The following is a 17,113-nucleotide window of genomic DNA, read 5'->3' as shown; positions in this document are numbered from 1 at the left end:
CACATGCATCCGTCTCGTACTTGCTTCAGAGCATGCATCGTTTTTGCTCTGTCGGAACAGCATACAGACGATCGTTTTCGCGATAGGAATTGGTTCTGTTGGAAATATTTAGAACATGTTCCATTTCTAGGTCCGTCAGAATTTTCGAAAAAAAAAAGTCCGATGAGGCATACACACGATCGGAATAGACGCTGAAAAGCTTCCGTCTGACTTTTTCTGTCGGACATTCCGCTCGTGTGTACGCGGCTTAACAGATTTTGAACTACCAACTGAGGTGGTTTGGAGCGGTGCTGAAGATTTGGGTGTGTATTTACTGTGCAGACGGGTATACAGACACACAAGGAGCAAGTGACCTGGCCTGTATGGCTTTACAGGCAGGCACTCTGACCAGGCAAGTATACAGACACATGAAAGACAAAACCAGAGAAAATTCCCAGCTCAACTCACCAACTCACCAAGTCTGCTTACCAACCGAATTAACCTGTCCAACAGTCTGCGTTAAAAACACGGGTTTAGTTAGCACAGATTTGCAAATGTGTGTGTAAGCTGCAAGGCCCCTTCACGGCACCCTGTATTACTTGCAGTCCTAAACCTTCTAAAATTATGAGGGTCTCCACAATGGAAGCACATGAATTCTAATGGATAGATAAGGGGCAGGTGGGCCTGGAGGTAGCTCAATCCTCCATTAAAGACATAGGGGCACACTGGACACCCAGCACATAGCACAATGGTAGCAAAGGTGCCCAGTGTGTCCCCTGACCAAATTTACACCAGTAACAAACAGATGGCCCCTGTCCCCACCTATAACTCGCCTTCACAGTAAGAAACACATGGAAGAGCAAAGACAAAAAGATGAAAGACAAAACCAGAGAAAGTTCCCAGCTCAACTCACCAACCAGTCTGCTTACCAACCAAATTAACCTGTCCAACAGTATGCGTTAAAAACAGGGGTTTAGTTAGCACACATTTGCAAATGCATACTTAAGCTGCAAGGCCTCTTCATGGCACCCTGTATTACTTTGAGCTGGAAATTGAGCTGGGTTGGGTAGAGAAGTCCTAGAACCACTGTCAGGTATTTATTGCTGCCTGTGCCCTTGTGGGGAGATTCACTCTCTATGTTAGTCCTGGTGACCATTCTTACTGGGAAAGAAAGTGATGGGAATTTAAAACTCTCCAGCTTTAAAGTGAACCTATTATACTGCGCTGCATACCTAAAACCTAAAGCCTTTGACACCTAAAATCAAACATCAGAGTTGATCTCCACCTCTCTAAGCTTGTCTACCTCACTTCTAGTGAACTCTATTTGTGTAAAAATAGAAACCATTCATGTCATATTGTACCACATGAGGATTTTCAATGTAAGAGATGCTTCAGTGTTTTTAAGACTAATTTCTTATGTCCAGCTCCTCTCCACTTGATGCTGCTCCCTTCTGCACTATTACTGGTAATTACCAGCTGCCAAAATGACAGCTGGGAGTTGCTTTATATTGCACAGCAGGAGCTGCTGTCAAAAGTCAGATAGTCTGCAAGGATGTATTGTTTCATTGTACTTACTATTACTTTCATTTGTAGATCAAAGGTGTTACCTTTGATCAGCCTCTGATATCAGTTATTTTTCTTTAATAAAATGCAGTTAACCCCTGATTAATCCTTATTTAACTCTAATTAGCCCTAATGAACACCTTCCTCCCCCTCCCTAGCTATTATTGTTCTGCTGATTTTTTTTATATCTCTATTTTTATCATTAATATTTAAATGTTATTTTCATTAATCTTTTTTTTTTTTTTTACAGAGTTGCATAAAAAGACTATGTAGGACTATTCGTCTATAGATCACATAGAACATAAAAATACATTTCCAAGATAATATTTCCAAGAGAGAGCCTAGTTTGCACCCCCCACACAAAAATAATCCGTGTGTTGCTTTGTTACCAAATAATTCTTAGTTTTGAAAAAAAATTAAAACAAAAAAAAGTATAATGGGATTGTATTTTTTTTTTTTTTTTGTCTTCTCCTTTTCTCTCCCTGTGCACATCCAGTGATAGCCATATACCACAGTTTTACTGCAGTGCTGCATCGGTGGTGGTGCAGCGGCACAGTTGGAACAGCTGCTTGTAGTCCAACTCAGGAGTGCACAGGAAAGGATGACAATACAGCAGTTAAACTGAGCAAGCAAGAAAAAAAAATTAAAAGCATTAAAGTCTATTCTTTTCACTTTACAGAACCAGGTTCAACAAGTAGCATGCATAGGTGTGCACACAGCCTATTGCATTAGGGTGTGCACATCAAAGCTCAAACACATGTGTGTGTGCATATGTATAAATACTGGCAATGTCAGTAGGGCATAGATTGGTGTCAGTAGGGCAGTGGATGGTGTAGTTTTTATTTGTATTATTTTATTTTTGACATTTTTTTTTTTAGGGGCCCAGTTAGGGGGCTTTGGTGAAATATCAGGGGTTTAAACAGGGGAAATCTGCGCCACACAGGGTGATTAGGATGTGCCCAGGCACACCCTGTGCGCACCCCTATGGTAGCATGGAATTCAATTATTTGGGTTTAAATATATTTTAATAAATGAATATTCATAGTGTAAACTTTCTTTGCACAGAGTCAGGCTTCAAGATAGCGGAGGAGAGTACTTTAAATTCGGACGTATCTGTGGGAACAGATAACGATGTTGGCGAGTCCATAGAACAAGGTGGGTCAATCCTAAAAAGTGTAAAAGAATGCATAGTGTTTTGCATACTATATATCTCCTACCTCTATTCTTCCTTTCCTAAAATGTACACATTTACTGGACTAATTTTAAATTATACTGTGACAAAGGCCCACTTATAGAGCTCAATAGCTTAGATTCAGAATTCTGGATGATGTAGAGGAGAAGGAAACCACCCCTTCCCAACACCTACAACTTTGCTCTGTACGGCCTTTTAGAGGCTTTCAATTACAGAGAAAACATCTAAAAGCAAACTGCTCCTGCAAGATACTTTCTTTAGAAACCCCATAATTTTTCTGTGAAGCCAGCGTCACGAGTGCACCCTGTATAAAATGTTTATTTGTAAAAATGAAGGCTTAAAAATATTGAGGAAAAAAAGCACAAAAAACTTTTTTCAACGTTTTGGTCTATTTGAAAATAAAAAGGTTAGAATTTGGGGTTCCTTTGTTCCTCAATATTTAATGTCATGTTTCCAGCTAATAAGATACATTTTTTTTGGCATAAGAACAACTCCAGTATAGTATTAACTACCACAAACAGAGCTTGTTCCAGTATAGTGGAAAGGGGCTTATAACCCTCAGGAGCCTTTTAAATTCCTTTGCACCCCTAAAAAAACACCTTATTTTCTCCTTTTTATTTGACTTTAATGCATTGTAATACAAATAGTGAATTTTACCCAATTATCATTCTTTCAAATGTATTTTTTACATGCAAATAGTGTAAATATCTGGATTTGTTTTAGCATTAGCCTTCTGAAGTCTCTGTACAACAGAGCTTAGAGAGGAGCAGAAAGAAGTAGCACAAGGAGCCAATCAGTTGCACCGGAGTGCAAGAAGCATACTGATAGATAGGAAGAGCAAGCCCATCAGTCTGCCTCCTACCCAGATAGCAAGGATAACTTGCCACATACTGTATTTGTGGCAGTGTTGAATTGTAAGACTGTTAACTTTCTGCACATTGAAGCACAAGCTTGAGCTGACAATTTTTCAATTTGCAGCAAATTTTGTGTGGCAAGTCTCTAGCAGGAGCAAAGTTGCAGTGCTGAGTCTACAGGAAGAGCTCTGCGAGTCTACAGTGCCTTGAAAAAGTATTCATACCCCTTGAAATTTTCCATTTTTTGTCATGTTACAACCAAAAAGGTAAATGTATTTTACGTGATAGACCAACACAAAGTGGCACATAATTGTGAAGTGGAAGGAAAATGATAAATGGTTTTCAAAATGTTTTACAAATAAATATGTGTGGGGTGCATTTGTATTCAGCCCCCCTGAGTCAATAATTTGTAGAACCGCCTTTCACTGCAATTACAGCTGCAAGTCTTTTTGGTGATGTCTCTACCAGCTTTGTACATCCAGAGCAGGCATCTTCAAACTAGGGCCCTCCAGCTGTTGCGGAACTACACATCCCATGAGACATTGTAAAACTCTGACATTCACAGACATGACTGGGCATGATGGGAATTGTAGTTCCTGAACTGCTGGAGGGCCATAGTTTGAAGACCCCTGATCTGGAGAGTGACATTTTTCCCCATTCTTCTTTGTGAAATAGCTCAAGCTCTGTCAGATTGGATGGAGAGTCTCTGTAAACAGCAATTTTCAGGTCTTGCCACTGATTCTCAATTGGATTTAGGTCTGGACTTTGACTGGGCCATTCTAACACATGAATATGCTTTGATCTAAACCATTCCATTGTAGCTCTGGCTGTATGTTTAGGGTCGTTGTCCTGCTGGAAGGTGAACCTCCACCCCAGTCTCAAGTCTTTTGCAGACTCTAACATGTTTTCTTCTAAGATTGTCCTGTATTTGGCTCCATCCATCTTCCCATCAACTCTGACCAGCTCTCCTGTCCCTGCTGAAGAAAAGCATCCTCACAACATTATGCTGCAACCACCATGTTTCACGGTGGGGATGGTGTGTTCAGGGTGATGTGCAGTGTTAGTTTTCCACCACACATAGCATTTTGCTTTTAGGCCAAAAAGTTCAATTTTGGTCTCATCTGACCAGAGCACCTTCTTCCACATGTTTGCTTTGTCCCCCACATGGCTTCTATCAAACTGTAAAGAGGACTTCTTATGACTTTCTTTCACCAATGTCTTTCTTCTTGTCACTCTTCCATAAAGGTCAGATTTGTGGAGAGCACGACTAATAGTTGTCCTGTGGACAGATTCTCCCACCTGAGCTGTGGATCTCTGCAGCTCCTCCAGAGTTACCATGGGCCTCTTGGCTGCTTCTCTGATGAATGCTCTCCTTGCCCGGCCTGTCAGTTTAGGTGGACGGCCATGTCTTGGTAGGTTTGCAGTTGTGCCATACTCTTTCCATTTTCGGATGATGGATTGAACAGTGCTCCGTGAGATGTTGAAAGCTTGGGATCTTTTTTTATAACCTAATCCTGCTTTAAACTTCTCCATAACTTTATCCCTGACCTGTCTGGTGTGTTTCTTGTTTGTTCACTAAGGATCTCTAACAAACCTCTGAGATCTTCACAGAACAGCTGTATTTATACTGAGATTAAATTACACACAGGTGGACTCTATTTACTAATTAGGCGACTTCTGAAGGCAATTGGTGCAACTGGATTTTAGTTAGGCGTATCTGAGTAAAGGGGGCTGAATACAAATGCACGCCACACTTTTCACATATTTATTTGTAAAAAAAATGAAAATAATTTATCATTTTCCTTTCACTTCACAATTTTGTGCCACTTTGTGTTGATCTATCACATAAAATCCCAACAAAATACAATTATGTTTTTGGTTATAACATAACAAAATGTGGAAAATTTCAAGGGATGTGAATACTTTTTCAAGGCACTGTACAACGTGAAAATTCAGCCACAGTGACCCCCTATGGTGGGATGACTATAGCACAACATCACTGAACCAGAACTTGCAGCAGACTTGCAGAACGTTTGCGAAGAAAGTTGATCTGGAGTCATGCAATGCAGACTTGCTGCAATTGTGCAACAAACTTGTATAGCCTGGCAAGTCATTTTCAAACTTGCAGCGCAATTGCTTGCAATCTGGGAATGTAACAATTCGATTCTCTGCTATCACTGTCGATTCGTAGGCTGGGTAAGGGGCAGTAGACCTGTAAGTGAATGTGAAACTGCAGCACAGTAAAACCTGTTCCTTTCTAGACAGGGCTGTGCTGTGTGGCTGAGCTGTGTAAATTGTGTACTGGATGGACAGATATGGATGGACAGATACATATTAATACCTAGGCAATTTTACTCTTCCTTAAAAAAAAAGTTTATATTTCAGAGGATTGGATAAAGTTGGTCCTCAAACGTTTTGATAAAAAAAAAAAAAAGGCCCTGTATGGTTTATTCAAACAAATGTTGACATATTTAATGGCATCTGTGGGAAAGAGAGAGTTCTATCAGTCCCCTAAGATTTGGTGCCAAGCAAGCAGCTGTACCATCTCAGTGCCTCGGGGGACGCCCAGATGTGCCCATCGCCCCATGATGACTCCAGTGCCCTGCTGACATTACCAACCACTGTGAAATCTCTGCAATCTAAATATAGCGGGAGACAGGCCATTTCCAAGCAAGGTGAGTGAAGGAGACACTACGGGATAAAAGAGACTCCTGTCATTGACAGGCCAAGAGCCGGAGGGAGCCTGTGTGCCTTGTGAATGTCATTAATTAGGAGATATCTCGCAGGCCTGCAATGTTCCGTAATTGGATGCTTGGAATTTATATAAGAATAATGGCAAAAGGATGGATAGAGGAACAAAATGAATGATTTGTTAATATAGTATTTACCGGTCTCCATCTTTTTAAATTCTTTCATTACATCCGGCAAAAAAAGAAAATAGTGTATTTTCAATGAGCATGTATTTGTATTATTTTTTTTAGAGAAATATTCTCATTATTGAAAAGGAGGTTGTTAAAAAGAGAGACCATACAGTTAAATACCAATTGCTTTTTTTATTATTATATGAGGTTGTTCATAAAGCCTTTTAATTTGCTTTGTTTAATTAAAGCGAATTAAATGGGAGAAATATCCTGGCTGCCCCCTTTTTTACTATGTTATTTTATTGCTATTTTTCAATTTACTTCCGAACACTAAACCTTCCCTATGGGCTACTACAGAACCCCTGAAAATACACTGCTCAAAAAAAAAAAAATTTAAGGAACGCTTTGAAAACACATCAGATCTCAATGGGGGAAAATATCATGCTGGGTATCTATACTGATTTGGACTGGGTAATGTGTTAGGAATTAAATGATGCCACATCGTTTGATGGAAATGAAAATTATTAACCTACAGAGGGCTGAATTCAAAGACACCCCAGAAATCAAAGTGAAAAAACGATGGAGCAGGCTAGTCCATTTTGCTGAAATTTCTTTGCAGCAACTCAATATGGTACTCTGTAATTTGTATGACCCCCACGTCCTTGTATGCATGCCTGACAACGTTGGGGCATGCCCCTAATGAGACGACAGATGGTGTTCTGGGGTATTTTCTCCCAGATCTGGACCAGGGCATCCCTAAGCTCCTGAACAGACTGAGGTGCAACCTGTCAGCTTTGAATGGACCGAAACGTAATCTCCCAGAGATGTTCTATTGGATTTAGGTCAGGCAAGCATGGGGACCATTCAATGGTATTGATTCCTTCATCCTCCAGGAACTGGCTGCATACTCTTGCCACATGAGGCGGGGCATTGTCGTGCACCAGGAGGAACCCAGAATCCCCTGCACTAGCGTAGAGTCTGACAATGGGTTCAAGGATTTCATCCTGATACCTAATGGCAGTCTAGGTGCCATTGTCAAGACTGTAGAGATCTTATCCCTCCATGGATATGCCTCCCCAGACCATCACTGACCCACCACCAAACTGGTCATGCTGAACGACGTTACAGGCAGCATAACGTTCTCCGTGGCTTCTCCAGACCCCTTCACGTCTGTCACATGTGCTCAGGATGAACCTGCTCTCATCTGTGAAAAGCACAGGACACCAGTGGCGGACCTGCCACTTCTGGTGTTCAATGGCAAATACCAATCGAGATCCACGGTGCCAGGCAGTAAACACAGGGCACACTAGAGGATGTGGGGCCCTCAGGCCACCCTCAGGAAGTCTGTTTCTGATTGTTTGGTCAGAGCCATTCACACCAGTGGCCTGCTGGAGGTCATTTTGTAGGGCTCTGGCAGTGCTTATCCGATTCCTCCTTGCACAAAGAAGCAGATAGCGGTCCTGCTGATGGGTTAAGGACCTTCTATGGCCATGTCCAGCTCTCCTAGAGTAACTGCCTGTCTCCTGGAATCTCCTCCGTGCTCTTGAGACTGTGCTGGGAGACACAGCAAACCTTCTGGCAATGGCACGTATTGATGTGCCATCCTGGAGGAGTTGGACCACCTGTGCAACCTCTATAGGGTCCAGGTATCGCCTCATGCTACAAGTAGTGACACTGACCATAGCCAAATGCAAAACTAGTGAAAAACAGTCAGAAAAGATGAGTAGGGAAAACAAATGTCGGTGGCCTCCACCTGTAAAACCATTCCTGTTTTGGAGGTCGTCTCATTGTTGCCCATCTAGTGCACCTGTTGTTAATTTCATTAAACCAGTTGTATGCCCTGGAAGAAAAAAAAACTGTAAGGCTAAGGCATAATGAGCTAGTATGCACTGCATACTAGCTCATTATGAAATACTTACCTTAGAACGAAGCACCCACACCCAGGGCCGTCTCTAATATTGATTTTCTTGGGCCCCCCCCCCATGCAATTTCACTCTCCATCTGCTTTGAGACATACAATAAACAGCAGCTAGACTTAAAATCTGTTTACTGTATCAGATCAGGCAGCAATTGTGATTGGTTGCCAGCAGTTACAGCATATCATTACTGCTTACTGACTGGTTGCTAGAGGTTACAGCACACATTACGGCTCACTGATTAGTTGCTAGAGGTTACAGAAAATGATTTCTGCTTGTTAATTGGTTGCTAGAGAATACTGTACAGTAATACTGCTCACTGATTGGTTGCTAGAGGTTACAGCACATCATCTCCTCACTGCAGGGGGAGCATGATATACATATGAATGCCGCCGGCCGCAGCTATTTACTTATGAATGCCGGTTATTTGCATGTAAACACAGGGTCTGCAGGTGAGTCATCTGTACACAACAATAAGACAGAGCTGGGCAGCATTAGTACCAGCACTTCACACTGAGATATTGGGACACAGCACAGGACTAAAACTTCAAAGGACAAGGGAATTTAAACTGGGATAGCTGGCAATTATGAGGCAGCTGCTTTGGGCCCCACAACAATGACAGGGCCCTTTTGCCCTGCCTTAAAGACAGCCCTGCCCGCTCCGCCTCCCGGTCACCACTGAGGGAGCTGGCATGTTCCCTCAGCGTTTCTTCCGGGTTCGTGGCTCCGGCCGATGTGATGTCACTCCCGCGTGACATGCGATGCGGGAGTCCCCGTTCTGGCAAGGATTTGATTGACAGCTGCACTGCTATCAATCTGCCCAGTGAGCAGGGAGAGAGCCAACCAGCTCTCGGACACACCCAGGATCAAGATCGGGCTCTGGTAAGTATGAAGGGGGGCTGGGGAGGGGATACTCTGACACAGAAGGGTTTTCACCTTAACGCATAGAATGTATTAAGGTAAAAAAAAGCCTTAAGGCTTTAGGACCACTTTAAGAAAAATATTAGAAAATTGCTGCTTATCATTTTGAATGGTCTTGTTCTGATAACTCTAGCATTGAAAAATTCTACATAGTTCTCTTTGTTAATGAGGTGTTTGCTATAAAAATAAGCATTTTTGGTACTTTGTTGACAGATCCCATTATCAGTTGTAAGCTAGATTTGAGGTTTGGACACTGTCTGTCCAAATGAAACTGGGCGTCCTCCTTGTATGTAATGAGAGGATGCTCAGCCTGTCCTGAGCCTTTCTACTGGGACAGATTCACCTTGAACTTGTTCAGAAATGCTTGCAGTCCGCCATGACACCTTCTCTTAACCGCTTCAGACGCGGAAGATTTTACCCCCTTCCTGACCAGAGCACTTTTTGTGATTCGGCACTGTGTCGCTTTAACTGACAATTTGCGCAGTCGTGTGATGTTACACTAAAACAAAATTGACGTCCTTGCTTTCCCACAAATAGAGCTTTCTTTTGGTGGTATTTGATCACCTCTGCGGTTTTTATTTTTTGCGCTATAAACAAAAAAAGCGTGAAATTTTTTTTAAAAAAGCAATATTTTTTACTTTTTGCTATAATAAATATCCCCAAAAAATATATAAAAAACCTAATTTTTTCCTCAGTTTAGGCCGATATGTATTCTTCTATATATTTTTGGTAAAAAAAACTCAATACGCGTATATTGATTTGTGCAAAAGTTATAGCATCTACAAAATAGGGGATAAATTTATGGCATTTTTTTTTATTAGTAATGGCGGCGATCTGCAATTTTTATTTTATTTAATTTTTTTTGGCTGCGACATTATGGCGGACACATCGGACACTTTTTTTTTTTAAATCAAAAAGGTTTTTATTGAACATTTTAGGTAAATACATCTTCCGGTGCACAGTTTTCTACATTTCAGTGTCATATTCATACAGTGTATATAGCATAGGTTCTTATAGTATTACTACAGAGCCCTCTAATTTTCATTATACAATTTTAAATATAATTGACTCCCAACATCCTTCCAATTCGCATATATTATACATCCTTCCCAATTTCATTAATTTATTTATCTAAGGACCCTGTAAGAGCCTTGTCATAACTAGTTCTCTCGGACTAAGTCCTGGTGTGTCTAACCAACTTGCCCAGATGCGTTCAAACCTATGTGGGCAACCTCTATGTTGATATATATATTTTTCCATAATTAGAGTTTTACCCATATGCGTTATCCACATTTTGACAGAGGGCGGTACTGCAGACTTCCATGCCATTAGTATAAGTTTTCTAGCTTGAAAGAGAGCCCTGGAGAAAGCCACTTTAGTTTGTTCCTCTGGGATTACCTCATCCAGTACCCCTAACAAACAGTACATGCCCCCTCCTCCCCCCTCCCCCCCCCCTTCCTCCCCCCTTTCCCCTCCCCCCCCACTCCTCCCCCCCCCCCATTTTTTGCAATTTTCATCTCCCCCCTGGTTACTTTATATGGTTTTGTATTTAAAACTTTAAATTATCTCAGTATTAAGGCCTGTGACATCCGCCGCCGCTGGATTGTCCCCCATTCCTGCTAGTGTTATCAGTTGCGACGCCACTGATTTTTGTTGTCGCGCCTGGTGGCACTCGCAGGACTAGGACTGTATTGTCCTCTTGAAGTTAATTCATTTATTAGTGACAGGATGTTTCTTGTCCCTTTGTTACTATTTTATATTTTGTTTTTTCACAATTTTATTGCCCTTAAGGCAAAAAACATATTTTTGTTAAAAAATGGAAGTTTTCATGACATCTTACGACCACATAGATCTGAATGTTGGTATAATTGCTCTTATTATGGCACATCACTCTCATGGTATGTTTTACTATACATAATATTCCTTGTATTCTCACATTACTTTTCTCCCCTCTATTTCAGAAACATTAATATTTCACTTACCAAACACACACCAAAAATATTTTGGTATATAGCACATCTCATGCTCAAGTTGGATTCTATTCATAAGCTTATTACCCCACTTACATATAATGGTCCTTAGAGTAATATCACATAACGTCCAGGGCTTTAACTCACCCCACAAACGTAAAAAAGCCTTCCAACACTATAAAAGATTGGGAGTAGATATTATCCTCATACAGGAAACCCACTTTTCATCCAATAGCCACCCCAATTATTTTGACAAGACATACAATCAGTTTTATTACACCACCTTCCACAATAAAACTCGAGGTGTAGCCATATTTATACGCAACACCATTATCCTAGACATACAAAACATATATAAAGATGTTGATAGTAGATATATTATCATCAAAGGTCTTGTTGATAATAAAGCAATAACATTAGCTTCAGTCTATGCTCCAAACGAATCTCAATCTACCTTTTTCACAAATTTCTTTGATAAGCTTGACCAATACAGCTCACCTCATATAATTCTAGGGGGCGATTTTAACCTAACTGCACACCCAACCCTAGACAGAAGTAAAACTTCCCCCTCTTCTAAAGCATTCTCCAAGTCTATAAACCGTTATTTAAATAATTTTCAACTTATAGACTCATGGAGATCCCACAATGTAGGGCTTAGGGCCTATACACACTATTCTTACCCCCACGACGTCTATGCTAGACTGGATTATATCTTTTGTACACCCATATTATTGGCTAATTCTTACAATGCCCTAATCCATCCCTGCCCCTGGTCTGACCATGATATTACCTACTTTGAAACATCTCACATAGGTCTCTCTCCTTCCCCTTACAATTGGCGACTAAACGATTCTATTCTAACTGACCCTTTAATAACACAAACTATCTCTTCACACATTGAAAACTACTTCACTGAAAACGCTATTGATGATATCTCCCCCACAACTCTCTGGACAGCACACAAAGCAGTTCTACGCGGCCATCTAATCAGCATAGCGGCCAAAAGAAACAGAGAAAAACTCACAAACATAAAAAATCTTACCAGAGATCTAAACCTTCTCTACAATAAGTTACAACAAAACTCCTCTCAAGAAGTCACAAAACAAATTCAAGATAAACGCAAAGCTCTAGATCAAATATTATCAGCAAACACAGAAAAATCCTTAAGATTCTCAAAAGCTAAATTCTTACTACACAGTAACTCCCCTTCTGCCATGTTCGCCAAAAAACTCAACCATGATCATAAACCCCCTCATAATATAAGCTTAGAGATCATTCTGGAAATATGATTACTCATCCACAAATGGTGCTGGAAATCTTTTCCTCCTTCTATAAAGACTTACTTTGTAGCCCACAACCATCTCTTGACCAACATTCTAAATCATGGCTAGACAACATTCAACTACCTACTCTTAATGCTCTTCAAATAGAATCCCTTAACGCGCCATGCACAGAAGCAGAAATAAGCAAAATTATTAAATCTCTTAAAACATCTACTGCCCCTGGCCCAGATGGCTTCTCATCTTCATACTATAAAAAATATTCCTCCCTCCTAACCCCATATCTATCCAAACTCTTTAACCATATTCTCAATGGTAATCATTTCCCAGATGAAATGCTTCTAGCAAACCTTTCCCTTATCCCCAAACCACTTAAAGATCATTCTCTACCCCAAAACTACCGACCTATATCAGTCCTTAACAATGACCTTAAAATTTTTGGTAGATTGCTTTCAGACAGACTAGCAGCAGTCATTACCAATCTAATATATATAGACCAAACCGGTTTTATCCCCGGTCGACAGATAGTCGATAATACTAGACTAGTTACCAATATTATCCAAGATGCCAATCTAACCTCCCACAAATTATGCCTTCTCAGTCTAGATATTCATAAGGCGTTTGACAGCGTTAGCTGGTCATATCTAAATTATCTATTACCCAAATACGGAATTTCAGAAAAATTCTTACAAGGTTTTAATGCACTCTACCACAACCCTCAAACTAGAATTAGACTCCCAGGACATAACTCAGATTTTTTTCCCCTCAGTAGAGGCACCAGACAGGGATGCCCCCTTTCACCTCTATTGTTCGCTTTGGCAATTGAACCCTTAGCCCACAAGATTAGGAATAGCATTGATATAAAAGGCTACACTAAGGGTGATAGAGAATTCAAACTCAGTCTATACACAGATGATGCTCTTCTATTCCTCACAGACCCCCTCACTTCTATTCCATCCCTCCTAAAAGAACTTAAATCTTTCCAATCCATCTCAGGCCTCAAAATCAATTCCAATAAATGTTCTGCCTTACCAATTAATTATTCCCAAAATCTCCAATCCCTATTATTAAAAAAATTTCCATTTGATTGGTGTTCCAGCTCATTCAAATACCTAGGTGTCACAATCTCCTCATCTCACAACCTTTTGTATAAATCTAATTATATCCCATTGTTCTCGCACATCACATCCCTCCTAAAATCATGGTCTTCTTTTCATATTTCCTTCCTTGGTAGAATATGTGCTATCAAGATGACGATTCTTCCTAAACTTCTGTACTATTTTCGTGCCCTACCTATCAATGTTCCCAAATCTAAACTGACTTCCCTTCAAAGAGAAATCAACAAATTCATATGGGCAGATAAAAAAACAAAATGCAGTTATGCATTAATGCATAGACCACATACTATGGGTGGCTTAGGCCTTCCAAATTTGTGGCTTTATTATCTAGCCACAAGACTTACACAACTTACCCAATGGTTCACTCCCTCAATAAACACCCCATGGAAGCTGTTTGAATCCATCTCAATCCTCCCATTCCATTTACAGGGAATTCTATGGTCCAACTCTATGTCATATAGCAGACTTATGAAACAAAACATTATAATAGCTCAATTTTATCAGTTATGGACTAAATATAAAGACATTTACAAACTCTCCTCAGACACACCACCTTTAGCCTCCTTTTTAGGTGATCCTAGATTCATATGTGCCTATAATAACAGACAATCTTTCTCTACCTGGATTGACAAAAATTTAATTACACTGAGATCTCTTCAGCAAAAATGGGAATTTATCTCATTCCCCGAACTTCAAGCCACACACAATTTACCTGCTGAGGAATTCCCAAGATACCAGCAAATCAAATCCTTCTATGCTAAATATTTTGCACTAAAAACACACCCTTCATACACAACCTTTGAACATATATGTATTTTATCCTCTAGAGACAGAGGCCTTATCTCCAGGTTGTATAATTATATTAATTGTGTTGGAGTACCAGATAAATCTACTCAAATGCTCAAAAGGGAAGAGGATATGGATGTCTCGATTAATGTTGAGGATTGGCACTCCATGTCAGAAAATTTACGCAAATGTAATAGAGCTATCACCTTTAGAGAAACTCCAATTAAGATTTTTTCTAGATGGTACCTTACCCCTTCAAAACTTCACACTTTCTACCCATCCATCTCCCCCAATTGTTTTAGGGGATGCTCGGATTCGGGTACCCTCTTACACATTTTTTGGAGCTGCAGCCATATAAACAGTATATGGCACAAAGCATCTGATTTAATAGAACAATCCTCAAGACAAAAAATCACCCTTTCCCCTCAGATATGCTTGCTGTATGCTAATATACCAGGCATACCTACCCCCTGTCTGAGACTGTTCCACTCCCTGTGCAGTTCCATACACTGGATGACGGCCTATAATTGGAAATCCACTAATTTGTCATGGCAACAAGTAATAACTAGAATGGAACTCCTTAGATTATCTGAGTGGATTTATCACACCCTTAATGATACTATCCATATTCACAAAAAGAAATGGGCCTATTGGAACCCAACCTAACTGTCTTTAACATAATATTATCATCTTCTCTCATTGCCTTATGAGGATGCTGTGTTATATCTTACTTTTTTTTTTTCTTTATTTATATATATTAACATTCGTTCATTATATATAACCACATCTGTTATACGATGTTAAATATCATCCTTCATTGTATACAACCAATCACTTTAATGCAATATTTTGATGTCATTTTATACCTAATGTCTGTTCATCCAAACTTCCAAATAAAACTTTTGTAAACAAAAAAAAAAAAACAAACAGTACATGCGATCTACAGGTACCGTCGTTTGGAACACTCCATTTAGTGTATTAATCACCTCATGCCAGTACCGATGGAGCTTCGGGCAATGCCACAGAAGATGTATAAGATCCGCACTGTGCTGCCGACATCTGCAGCATATGGGGTCCGCTACTCTGCCCATCCTGTGCAACTTGGATGGAGTGTAGTGCACTCTAAGTATTATATATAGTTGGGACACTTTTTGCGCAACGTTGAGGGAACACGTAGGTATGGCTTGTAACGCTTCCTCCCATTGATCCTCAGTTATCTGACCCAGGTCCCTTCTCCATGCATCAATTGCCTTACATGGGTAAGCACCTAGGTACTTGGTAAGTAGCATTTGGTAACATATGGAAATAATCCCTTTGGTTACACTGGTTGACTGCAACACATGGAACACAGGCGTGGGACAAAGTTCCCACTCACCTGCGTCTCCCTGCGCCGCAATTGCGTGCCGAAGCTGTATATAGGGATAGTACATAATGTCTGGGAGCCCAAATGTGGTCTGCAATTCTGCAAAGGACAGCAGTTTACCATGTTTAAATATGTGAAAGAGCATGGTCACCCCGTGGGACCTCCATCTGGGCTCACGCTGTAACTTAGCTAGCTCAACATATGTGCGATTTCCCCATATTGGGCTGTATTCTGTAAATCCCTGCACCCCTTGTAATTGTCTACTTTTGTTCCATACTCTCTGTACCAGGGATAATGTCGGAGTTTTTTTGTTAGACTTCGCGAATATTTGTGCCTCTAGACCCAAAGGAATGGTCTCAGCACCCGTAGCAAAAAGCATCAATCGCGCTGCTGAGCCCATTGGTTCATGTGTCATAGAACCCACAAGGTGTTGCAACTGTGCCGCAATGTAGTACAGCCAAGGGTTGGGGACCGCCAACCCTCCGCCGTCCTTTGGATACTGCAACTGCTCTAGCCGAACTCTGGGTGCTTTGTTGTGCCATAGCAGTCGCCGAAAAAGGGTATTGACTACTCTGAAAACTTTTAAGTGTATCACTACTGGTGAGTTGTGGAGGAAATATAATAACTGGGGCATTAAAATCATTTTAATGAGATTTGCCTTACCCGCTAGCGACATCATTAGGTTGTTCCATGTATTTATTTTGTCACGAAAGCGGGATAGCAATGGGAATATGTTTAAAGAGCAGAAGTCCCCAACGCGTGGGGATATCTGGACGCCCAGGTATTTAAATCCAGTGGTGGTTGGAATGGGGCAAGAGTCAGGCAGACTCACATCCCGGCTCTCGTCCAACATCATCAGGGCCGATTTAGACCAATTTATAGTCAGGCCTGAAAAATGTCCAAATTGCTCTATTATATCCATTACCCCCAGTAGTGATTGACTAGTGTCTCCCAAGAATAGCAACATGTCATCCGCATGTAACATGAGCTTTTCATGCAAGTCACCATACTTGAATCCCACTATCTGTGGACTATCCCTTATTTGAGCCGCCAGAGGTTCTATAGCGATCGGAGCAGGGGGGACAGCGGGCAACCTTGCCTCGTCCCCCTACCCAGAGCAAAAGCGTCTCACATCCTATTCGCTACTCTAATGTTGGCTTGAGGAGCCGCATACAGCAGTTTTGTCCATGCTATAAACCGCCGTCCAAAGCCAAATTTGTCCAGTGTCGCCCATAAGTATCTCCAGCTAACGCTGTCAAACGCCTTACTGGCGTCTAAGGATAGAAGAGCTCTGTGTCCCTCATTGTCAG

The 17,113-nt window shown here is 40.9% G+C and overlaps 1 protein-coding gene across 2 annotated transcripts in view; it reads left to right on the top strand.

Annotated features, from left to right (window-relative positions):
* Positions 1–17,113, top strand: part of OC90 (otoconin 90) — a 151,457-nt gene that overhangs the window by 115,609 nt on the left and 18,735 nt on the right. For both annotated transcript variants that reach the window (XM_073632265.1, XM_073632264.1), the window contains one exon: positions 2,608–2,697. In XM_073632265.1, the coding sequence (XP_073488366.1) occupies positions 2,608–2,697 (90 nt within the window). The remainder of the gene's footprint in view (positions 1–2,607; positions 2,698–17,113) is intronic.

The sequence above is a fragment of the Aquarana catesbeiana genome, linkage group LG05 (genome assembly GCF_042186555.1).
Source record: "Aquarana catesbeiana isolate 2022-GZ linkage group LG05, ASM4218655v1, whole genome shotgun sequence".
Taxonomy (NCBI): domain Eukaryota; kingdom Metazoa; phylum Chordata; class Amphibia; order Anura; family Ranidae; genus Aquarana; species Aquarana catesbeiana.
The sequence above is the reverse complement of the archived record's forward strand: the minus strand, read 5'-3'. Positions and strand labels throughout refer to the sequence as shown.